At 37.7% G+C, this 12,015-nt stretch overlaps 1 protein-coding gene across 3 annotated transcripts in view; it reads left to right on the top strand.

The window, feature by feature from the left end:
• The first annotated feature begins 202 nt into the window (after nt 1-202).
• The window catches only part of LOC110670274 (chaperonin 60 subunit alpha 2, chloroplastic), a 45,118-nt gene continuing 33,305 nt past the window's right edge, over nt 203-12,015 (top strand). Inside the window, exons 1-2 of one of the 3 annotated variants that reach the window (XM_021832251.2) lie at nt 203-470; nt 553-718. In XM_021832251.2, the coding sequence (XP_021687943.2) occupies nt 414-470; nt 553-718 (223 nt within the window). In that variant the 5' untranslated portion in view covers nt 203-413. Of the gene's footprint in view, nt 471-552; nt 719-12,015 lie in introns of those variants that run through there. The other 2 variants (XM_021832249.2, XM_021832252.2) reach the window with 2 other exon arrangements.

Raw genomic sequence — 12,015 nt, forward strand, 5'->3', positions numbered from 1 at the left:
AATATATTATTTTAATGAAAAGTATGAAAATGTAAGATAAAGTGTGAAATGATATATTTTAATATTTAAATAAATATAAATTTAAAAATTAAAAATATATCCATAATAATATAAATAATAAAAATTTTATTACTTATTAAAACCTTTTCAATTAATTTAAAGTTTTAAAATTTTAAAAACCTCGGATAACTTTATTAAAATCCTCTTACTCCATTCCTAAAAATTCCACTTTTAACTTCCAAAACTTCCTCCAAACGTACTCCGATTTAGGGCTGACCTGATTAGGTGAAAACAGCTGGGCTACGGGAGACTCGCATAGTGGCACTGGCAACTGTGTTGGATGAACCATTTAACGTCTAAAAATCTTTGAAAAGTTCTCAACGCCGCTACTTTGCTCGAAAACAGAGTATAGTATGCCTTTCGTCTTCATCTCCAGGCCATGTATCTTCCCCAACAATCCCCTCTTCTCTGTAAGTAGATCTTCCAATATATGGTATATATGGCTGCTTTCCTGTGGGGGTTTTTATTTTTTATGTATTAATATTATTGCAGGAACTTGTTGGGAAAACAAGGGTCAGTGGATTATGGAGAAATCCTCATAGATTTTTTGTGAGGGCAGGCCCGAGGAAGATATCTTTTGGCAAAGAATGTAGAGGAGCCTTGCAGGCTGGAATTGATAAACTTGCTGATGCTGTTTCTCTCACCTTAGGACCTAAAGGTAACCTGGCTTTGCTTTCTGTTACTTGTGCATTTCTTTTGCTTTCATTTAGCTTATAGTTTACTATTTGACGAAGGCATATGTCACTGTTTTAATTTCTACAAGGACAAAACGAACAGTCAATTTTTACTTAGTTCTTTCCTGTGCATCTCATGACGAGTTACAATGTTAAGTATCAGCTCTGTAACAGTAATTCAGTAGAGAAATAGAAGACAGATGAGGAGAGAATAGAGAAAGAGAGCAGATTTAGATGAGAGAAGAATGGAGAAATAGAAGAGAGAGAATGAGTTTCTGTTATTGATTTTCCGAATGAATGAATACAGATATTGCTCATCTATTTATTCAAGAGCAGTTAGAAGTAACTGCTACCTATACCAGATCCAAACAGATTCTGTAAGCCTATCAGATCTAAACAGATTCTATTGTAACCACCTCTAACAACTCAACAAGGCTTAATTACTCCAGCTACCTTTCCCTCCAATCCCCACTCCTAACTACCTATTCCTCTTCCTCCTATAACAGGTAACAATACAAACCCCGATAGAACCTATCTTTGCTTCAACTTGATAAGGCCCATAGAACCTTGCTGCTAACTTGAGATTCTTCCTAACAGCCATTGAAGTCTGTCTGTATGGCTATAATTTGAGATAAACCCAGTCTTCTACTTCAAAAACTCTTTCCGATCTCTTGTTGTCAACATGTTGCTTTTGAGCTCCTTGCAAATTATCCCTAATGACTTGGGACATATGCTGTCTATCTTGAATAAAGTCAGCTACTGCACCAACTGAGGTATTAGGTATGGGCAAAAAGGTCAAAGGAAGAGGCTTGTAACCATACTATGCTTCAAATGGAGTCATCTTTAAAGCATTATGATGGCTGGTGTTGTACCACCATTCTGCCAAAGCAAGCCACTTAAACTGAGAATGTGGTGCTTGATAACAACAACATCTCAAATAACCCTCAAGGCTTTGATTCAACCTCTCAGGTTGGCCATCTGATTGGGGGTGATAAGCTGAACTGTAAGCAAGCTTAGTTCCCATCAACTTGAACATTTTTTTCCAAAATAGGCTAGTAAAAATTTTATCTCTGTCAGCAGTAATAGTAATAGGAAGCCCATGAAGTTTAAAAATAGTATCCAAGAAGATTTTAGCAACACTAGATGCTGTGAAAGGATGCTGCAAAGCAATGAAATGTGCATATTTTGTGAACCTGCAGATGACCACCAGAATGGTATCTTTGCCCTGAGATTTAAGCAATTTTTCCACAAAATCCATTGTAACATGCTGCCAAGCTTGAGTAGGAGCATGTAGTGGCTGCAACAAACCTGGGGAAGCACAAGTTTCTGCTTTACACCTGGCACATGTATCACAATTTTTAACCCACTCTACTACTTCTTTAAACATGCCAGACCAATAAAAATGCCTACTTAATCTGACAGAAGTAGCATTGATTCCAGAATGCCCCCTTTAATGAGAATTGTGGTAGAGAGCTAATAAATGTACCTTCAAATGCCCATTACCACCCACATACAGCTTGTCCTTACGAAATAATAGCCCATTCTTGTGGGAAAGCCTAGGCTGAGCCTTCTTATCCAGTGACAATTGAGTAATTAATTCAGTAACTTTAGCATCCCTTTCATAACTATTCAGCAAGTGACCCATCCAAGTAGATTGTAAACAAGAGTGAATGGCATAAAGATGACTATCGGAATCTGCAGGTCTTCGAAATAAAGCATCAGCAATCTTATTATCTACTCCTTTTTTATATAGAATTTTATATTGCAATCCCAACAACTTAGATACTCCCCTAAGTTGTAAATTGGTGTGTAACCTTTCCTCAAGCAAATGTTTAATACTTACATGGTCAGTTTTGATGTAAAAAGGCCCTTGCTTCAAATAGTGTCTCCGCTTTGTACCAGCAAAGGTGATGGCGAAGAGCTTTCTTTCATAAACTGACAAGGATTTGGTTCTAGGACCAAAAGCTTTAGAAATGAAAGCTATGGCATGCCCTTCCTTCTGTAACATAGCCCCCATCCTACTGCCACTTCCATCAGTCTCTATAATAAAGGGCTTATTAAAATTAGGAAGTGCCGATACAGGAGCCTGAGACATGGCTGACTTGAGATGGTCAAAAGCCTGCTGAGTTGCTTCATTCCACAGAAAATTGTCTTTCTTCAACATATCAGTTAGTGGCTTGCTGATGAGGTCATAATTCTGAACAAATTTTCTATAATATCCTATTAATCCTAGGAAGCTTTTAAGTTCCTTGACAAATTTGGGAATTGGCCATTTCAAAACTGCTTGAATTTTAGACGGTTTAGTAGCTACACCCCTGCTAGATATAATATGTCCAAAATAGTCAATTTCATATTTGCCAAAGGAGTACTTACTAAGCTTGGCATATAACTGTTGCTACTTAAAAATCTAAAAAATTGCTCCAAATGCTACAAGTGTTGTTCCCATGATGATCTATATATCAAAATATGATCAAAGAACGCTAACACAAACTTCCTCAAATAAGGTTGGAAGATATGATTCATGAGTGCTTGAAAAGTTGCTGGTGCATTAGTCAATCCGAAGAGCATAACAGTAAATTCATAGTACCCATGATGTGTCCTAAAAACTGTCTTATGGACATCTTGAGGATTCATTCGGATTTGATGGTAACTTGCTTTCAAATCAATTTTAGAGAAAATTGAAGCCCCATGAAGCTCATCTAGTAAATCATCTATGATTGGGATTGGATATTTATATTTAATAGTGAGGTCATTAAGTTTTCTATAATCAATGCAAAGCCTCCATGAATCATCCTTTTTCTTGATAAGGAGGACTGGAGAAGCATATGGACTTGTACTTTGCTGAATTACCTCATTATACAACATTTCTTCCTCTAATTTTTCAATCTCAGCTTTCTGGAAATGTGGATACCCATAGGGCCTAATGTTGACAGGCTCTGCTATAGGTACTAATGGAATGGAGTGATTATGACTCCTAAAAGCTGGCAAAGGTTTTAGATCTTCAAAAATACGCTGATACCTAGTCAATAAAGACTTCAAATCAGCTGTATAATCCCCATAAGATGCTGAGAATGCAGAATGGCTGCTGGTACTATAGATTATTGAGGTTGATACACTTGAATGCAAAATAAAGGAGTTTGAAAATCGCTGCCCTGCTTTTGCAACAATTGAGTACTGTCAAAACACTGCAGCAGCTTACACTGAGACACTAAATTCCTAATTCCTTGCAATGTTATTGTAGGAGTGGAACCATGGTAATTGGTACATTGGAGCATTGAATTTCAAAATTTGTCTTCTAGGGTTTCATGCATCATGCATTATGCCACATCTCTTATGTGCCTAATTAATTTTAATGCTCAATTGCATATTAAAACACTTTTAATATGTATTAGGATCTTCATTTGCCATTTAAAATTGTGAATTAACAAATTAATTCAATTAAACCTTAATTTGAGAGAGGAATTTGGGCACTAACCTCTTTGATGCACCATGGATGCAATTGACACCTTTAGGAAGCTCCTAGGACCCAAGTGTTGTCCCTCTAGCTTGTCCACACCAAGATCACCAATGGCAGCCTCCAATTTTGCTTCTCAAGCTTTGCCAACCAATTATAATTTGGAGTTTTGCTTTTAGAGAGGTTATATGTGTGTATAGAACACTAGAAATAATTCCTAACAATTTTAATTCAAAGGGAATGAATGATTCTCTTTGAATTGATGAAGAAAACAAGAAGAGGGAGAGGGAATAGTGGCTGTCGCCACCCTTAGAATAGTGAGAGTTATATTTTTAATTCTTTTTTCTTTCCCTTTTATAATTAGGTCAAATAATCACTTAAACCCTTTGCCACATATCACCACTACATTGCATCTTTTTTTTAATTGACTTAATCTCATTAAGCCAAGTGTCAAAGCTAAACTTAATCTTGACTTTGATCATCTTGCATGATAGGAAGACAAATGGCAAGTTTATATGGTGCCATGTGTCACCATCTTATGGTGGCACATGTCACCATGTGAAATGACCAAGTTACCCTTATGTTGTAATTTTGAGTTCTCAATCCAAAATCATTATTTCTCCTCTTCTAATCAATTTTATATCAAATATAAATTAACTAATTAATATCTATTAATTAATTTTTCATAATTAAATTCATATTTAAACACTTTAAATGTAAATTTAATTTATACTATACATCCAATAACCTAGCGTTGGTTTCAAGCCATTTTAGGGACTTTGCAATCTTATTGCAAACCAAACCTATTTAATTAATCAATTAAACTCTTTAATTAATTAATTACATCACATTTTACTTGGTGATTAACTTGTGTATGTGTGTGACTCACTAGGCTCATCACTAATTGGCAAGGAGATATGATATTAACTCTTAATATCATCAGAACTCTTTTTTACCATAAATAATTTCTCTAAATCATTTTAGGCATCTCATAGACCATGGTTGACAGCTAGCATAGCGTGTCATGTGTTTCGCTATTTTGTGACCACCGCAAGTGCACGGATCGCTAACAAGTAATAAAATGATAAGTAGAGTATCGTTCCCACGAGAAATTTTGTTTAGCAAGTATCAATCTACACAGAAATTTTGACTGTCTAGGCTATCGAATACTTAAGGAATAAAGTTTGTTAACTTTAAACACTAGAATGGTAAACTTAAAATGAAATGATTTATTTGAAACAATTTTGGAATTAAGATTTCACACTTGAATCTTACTAGGGATGTTATCTAACTTATTTACTGGATCGAGGGTCGTTTTCCTTGATGGAAATCAGCCCTGAGCTTTCCTAAATCCTCTCTCAAGGCATCTAGGGTGTATTCTAATTAACTCAAACCCTACTTTCGTGGCGATTAAATTAATTAAAATCCTTTAAGATTTTTGATCAATTTTGAAGTTTCACAAAGGTATCAGCCTATGTCTAGGTCAGAATTCCTAGGTTCAAGATCTTGATTTCTAATGTTAATCTTCACCTTTCAGTCCTTCAATTAACATCTACAATCATGGCTAAGTGGGTACCAACACATAGCATGCATTAAGATCACAAGAAATTAAATCAAGAAACAAATCTCAAATCTAATAAATAAAACTTAATGTTCATCCATAATAATAATTACAAGAGCTGCTCTCCTAAATCCAGAATAAGAAAATTACTCACTTATGGTGAGTTCAGCAAACATCATGATAAAAGGTAAAAACAATAAAAAGAAAATTATGCAGAAGAAATAAAATAATAAAAATCTGTCTAGGGAGATGAAACGAAGGAACCAAAGAGAGTTTGCAGATTTGATCTTGTGGAGTTTCAGCTGGAAAACTTCTTTTGGTACTGATATAGAGCCTAACAGCAGCAGCCTTCAGCAGCAGCCCCACCGTTTTCTCCTTTTTTTGTTGTTTTCTTTTCTATTTATATTGGTTGCTTTAGGGCTAGGTCATTTTTGAGTCCAAAAGGCTTTAGAGTCTCATTTTTATCCCAAAGCAGAAGGGGAATTCGAGTTATAAAACTGACTGCAGCATAGGACACGGCCCGTGTGTCACTACACGGGTTTGGTAATGTAGGGCCGTGTGCTTTGCTGGAGGAGAATTGCGAAATCTTGCATTGGCATAGGAAGTTGCACGGGTCTGTGCCAAGTACACGGGCCTAGTTACACAGGCCATGTACTATTGTTCCCATAAGGTGCTTCAAGCTTGTCCTCGATAGAGACTTACATGGGTCCTTGCAGATTACACGGGTCTACTTACAATACCTGTGTACTTGTGTTTCTCCTTTGATTCTCTTGGCTTTTTTTTGGCAGAGAGTTACATGGGTCTGGGGCTTGATTTACACGACACGTGTACTTTGTATCAGCAGCAATTCTCTGTCTCTTGACTTCTCCAAGCTTTCCTTTGTACTCCCATACTTTGGGGTTTAACCCAAATGCCTGAAATGATGCAGAAAACATGGAATTAAGGGCTTGACAATAGAAATTATGAAAACTAATGAAATCAACTACTATGCATGAAAATACTTGCCTAAGTGCTATGAAATAGTATACAAATGTGCTTAAAAACATCTATACAATTCAAGTGTATCAAATACTCCCAACTCAAACTTTTGCTTGTCCTCAAGCAAAGCAAAACTCTGTTTTAAATCACATTTCAGGGGATACTTAGGAATATAACCAACAACTTAATAAGCACAGAATTGAACTTCTCCAACCTTCATTCCAATTTCCTTCTTTCAAGGCATAAGGGTTCTAATAGCTGCCTGTTTAAAATCTTTACCTCCTTTCATGGTGTTTTGACTAATTATTCCTCTGTACAAGACCATTAATAGGCCACAATTAACCTGTTTTATCGGGATAGATTTGAGAAACACTAACTCCCCCAACTTTGCCTCTTTTGTGAGTAATTGTAGAGAGGTAATTCAATTCCAACTCCATAGGCATATCTCAATTTTCTATCTCCACTAATATAGCATGCACTTTTCAAAAGATCAAAAGGTCTTTAAAAAAAGGTTGTAATGGGGCTAAAGGATAATGACTTGGTTGCCAATGAAAGGTCTTTAGGGAATGCAAATATGAGGATAGCATGTATGCATAAAATACTGACTTTGTATGGAGAGGAAGGGCTTTTGGCTTTTTACAGTGCCAAGCATGCTTCCATGATACTTATCTTGGGACTTCTTCTTCTTTTTTTCTCTCTTTTTTTTTGTTTTTATTATTTTTTTTATGTCTCTTTTGTCCACTCCCCCAAACTCATTGCTTTTGCTGGGTTGGAAAGACAAATTTTTCTTTAATTTCAATTGCACACTTGCACTCTTTCTTGAGTTCTACATCCTCTCTCCACATTTTTTTGTTGCACTTAATATACTTTTAACTTATGCATTTAGCTTCCTCAAAAGGGTAGGGAGGTGTTTAGGCTAGGGGCTAGGTAAATAATATGGGTAAGCAATAAATTCTAAGGGATAAGTATAGGTTTCAAATTGGTTGCAAGAGATATATATTTTAATTAGGATGACTAAGGCTTAGTGAGGTTATATCAAAGAATGCCTTAATCATTTCTTCATCAAGCATATAGTAGGATTTCGTCTTGATAGGTTCAAGAGATATGTTCTAGAGCTAGTGAGGCATTTTTAGGTTTGCTTGTATTTCAAAAATTGTTTTCCTAATTTTACAAGTTCAATGTGATAAATTAATAGTTATGAAAATGTTCAATTAGTCTAGTTCCATTAAAGAGATTAGTTTCTTTACAAACAACGTATTAGAATCCCTTTTTCCCTATCTAGATACGTTTATTCCTCTATCCCGTGGAGTCCAATTATTGGCTTACTAGAATTTGGTTATAGTGCTAAGTTTCACAATTTTTCAAAAATTTTCAAAAATTTTGATACACAAGAATAATGCAGCTGAATTTAAACAATGTATTGATGTGCAAATGTAATGTTATGCAATGCACTTGTATCCCCCCAAACTCAAATAAGACATTGTCCTTAATGTTAAAATAATATGCAAAAGCAGAGAAGATGCACAATGATTAAAAGGAAGCATATTATTTATTAAGTATGGAAAAATTTTTGGACATAAAGCAAATAAAAGAGACCTATGATTGTAGTTTAGGATTAGGGCATGTAAGATATTACAATAAAGTTCCTATCCTATATTCCTAGATCTAAAAGGTCTCTGATGATGATGATGGTGATGCTGGTGATGCTTCTTCCTCATCTGGCTTGTCCATTATCATGTCCAACTTGTTGTGTGCTTCCTGAAGGCTATCCTCGATAGCTCGCATCCTGTTGTTGATTGTAGTCTCCATGCGCTGTAGATATGCGAGTACTGGGTCTGTAGGTGGTGGTGTGTATGGAGGCACTCGAGCGGGGAACTCTTGAAACATTGGCTCTTATCCTTCTTCTTGAGGTTGCGAAGTCTCGTCGGGTCCTTCTCTTGCTTCGTCTCTCCGAGGGATAGCGTTCCCTTCAGCATCCACCAAGTAGCATGTGTTGCCCACCTTCTATATCCCCATGGATATGCAGATAGTCTGATCTATTTTTGACGTTCCAGTGACAAAGCGCAGCCTATTATGTCCTGGAACGAAGCTGAAGTGGAGGGCAATGGTGGTGACAAGGCTACCAAGCACGATGTGCCCATTAGACTGTTGATAGAGCCGTCGGAGATGGTTGCATAAAAAGAAGCCGGTGCTGCACCACTGTCTGGTGACCATACACCACAAGAAGAAGACCTTGCTGGCGTTGACCACTCCAAGGCTGTCGCCACGGCCCATGATGGTGTGGGCGGTGAACCGATGCATATATCGCAATGCTGGACTAGTGATGCTCGTGGATTTGGATTTGCTGGAGTTATAGGGCTCTGTGTTCGGGACAATGGAATTCCAGAAGCTGATATTGTTGTAGAGCATACGGTTCTTTGAGATTTCTTGGTGGTCGGCGCTGTTAAAGCTAAAGATGGCGTTGAACTCGTCTATGTTCATTACCCGGTCTACACCAAGGAGGCGAAATTCAATCCTGCCCCTGACCTCCCTGTCGGTAGGCCAGAATGTGGCCTTGAAACTGTCCAAAATTTTCAGCGTGGTGTCCTTGTACGCTGGGAATTGGAGTTGGGCAACCTCGTCCACCCGATGCTATCAAGTAGCCCATTGATTTCATCTTGCAGCCCGATTTACTCCAAAAGAGGAAAATCCATGTATTTGGTGAAGGATATTTTTCGGGCATGAAGTCGGGTGCACATTGCTTTGTGGGTATCATCACGAAATCCCCAAGGAATAGAGATTTTGGGTTGTGGCTGTGGTTGCAGTTGTGGTTGTGGTGGAGGATGGATTTGTTGAGATGGTTGGGGAGTGACTACCTTTGTTCTTAGGCGTTGGGGTGGAGGCTGAGGCGGAGAAGGTGAGGATTCTCTTCTTTTCCTTGAAGAAGAGCCGATCCTTCTTGCAGATCTCTTTGCAGGAGCCATGGATGAGATTTTGAGAAGGAGAAGAGTAGGGTTTTGGTGAAGGGAGATGAGATTTGAGAGGTTTTTATAGGCTAGGAAGGGAGGAGATAAATGATTTTGTGTTTATGAAGAGTTTCAATGCTAGGGGTGTATTTAAAGAGTCGTTAGGACTCCTTGTTTCGCGCCCCAGGAGTTGTGTCTGCGACATGATACATGGGTCGTGTATCACTATATAGGTCCCGACATGTAGAGCCGTGTAAATTTCTATCTGAAAATTTCAAATTCTGTCGTAGTACACGGCCCGTATAAATGAGCTCTAGGCACATGTAACTTTCTGTCTCTCCCAGGTTTAAAAATGCGGGGAATTTACAGACTTCCAGAAAGTTACACGAGCCGTGTAAAACCAGTACATGACTCGTGTAATTTTCTGATTTTTCAAATTTTTGTCAAATGAATAAAAATTATTATCACAACACTTGAAATGGATGTAAAGTTTAGTAATAGAGCTACTTCTCTGGTTTTGTCCAATTTTCCCTTTTGTGGTTTTGACTTGATGATTCTTTCCCTCTCTTGATCTTTACTCCCCTTTCCAAAAATCCTACAAAATGAAATGCGAATAAGTATGAAACAAAAATCAATATGAAAAGGGAGAAAAAGAAAAGTTCAAAAAAAATATTTTTGGGTTGCCTCCCAAAAAGCGCTTGTTTATAGTCTTTAGCTAGACTTTGCTTGTTTATGGTCTGTTGGTAGGATGGTCGAGGGTGCAATTGACTCCCGTTTCTATGGGTTCTCCCTGAAAGTAAGGCTTCAGTCTCTGTTCATTGACCTTAAATGCACCTGAGGTTTCGCTCCACACTTCTACTGCTCCGTGTGGGAAAACTTGGGTGACCTTGAAAGGTCCGGACCATCTTGATTTAAGCTTCCTTGGAAAGAGTTTTAATCTAGGGTTGAATAAGTGGACAAGATCTCCTTCTTTTATCTCTTTCATTGCTATGCACCTGTTATGCCATCTTTTGGTTTTATCCTTAAAAATTTTGGCATTTTCGTATGCATCCTGTCGGATTTCTTCCAACTCATTCAGTTGCAGGAGTCTTTTCTCACCAGCAGCTTTGAGGTCAAAGTTTAGTACCTGAATTGCCTAGTAAGCTTTATGCTCAAGTTTAACAGGGAGATGGCATGATTTTCCATAAACCAGTAGGAAGGGTGTTGTGCCAATTGGGGTTTTATATGCAGTGCGGTATGCCCATATTGCATCATCTAACTTCATGCACCGGTCCTTCCTGGATCTTTCTGATTTTCTCCAGAATGCCTTGATTCCTGTTTGAGATTTCTACTTGACCGCTGGTTTGAGGATGATAAGGTGTGGCCACCTTGTGAGTCACTCCATACTTTTTCAGTAGTGTTTTGAATTGTTGGTTGCAGAAGTGACTTCCTCCGTCGCTGATTATTGCTCGCGGTGTGACAAATCTTGTGAATATGTTCTTCTTAAGGAACCTTGTGACCACTCTAGCATCGTTGGTTGGTTTCGTAATTACTTCTACCCATTTTGACACATAATCAACTCCAACCAGAATATACTTATTTCCACGGGAAGAGAGAAATGAGCCCATGAAGTCTATTCCCCATACATCGAATAATTTTATCTCAAGTATACCATGCAGAGGCATTTCATTTCTTCTTGAACTGTTACCTGTTCTTTGGCATTGATCACAGCCTAGCACAAAGGATCTTATATCCTTAAACAGATGTGGCCAGTAAAATCCTACTTGCAAAATCTTTGCTGTGGTTTTTGAGGTGCCGAAGTGTCCTCCATATAGTGATGAATGGCAGTGATAAATGATACTTTCCATGTCTTCCTCTGGTATGCATCTTCTTATCAGCCCATCGTTATATCTCTTGTACAATAGAGGTTCCTCCCATAAGTAATATTTTACATCATGTAGGAATTTCTTCCTTTACTGATAAGCCATGTTTGGAGGCAGTACCCTGCATACAAGAAAATTAACAAAGTCAGCGTACCATGGAGCTTTGGAGGATGCAAGTAATTGCTCATCAGGAAATGAATCATCAATTGGCAAATCTTCGAAGTCCTCTGTGTATTCCAGTTTTAGTCTGGAAAGATGCCCAGCTACTACATTTTCGGATCCTTTTTGGTCTTTGATTTCAAGGTCAAATTCTTACAGGAGTAGAATCCATCGAATCAGCCTTAGTTTTGCTTCCTTTTTGTTCATAAGTTATCGGATTGCAGCATGATCTGTGAATACAATGACTTTTGACCCAATGAGGTAAGATCTGAATTTGTCCATTGCAAATACCACTGCTAGGAATTCCTTCTCTGTGGTAGCA

The sequence above is a fragment of the Hevea brasiliensis genome, chromosome 4, assembly GCF_030052815.1.
Source record: "Hevea brasiliensis isolate MT/VB/25A 57/8 chromosome 4, ASM3005281v1, whole genome shotgun sequence".
NCBI lineage: Eukaryota > Viridiplantae > Streptophyta > Magnoliopsida > Malpighiales > Euphorbiaceae > Hevea > Hevea brasiliensis.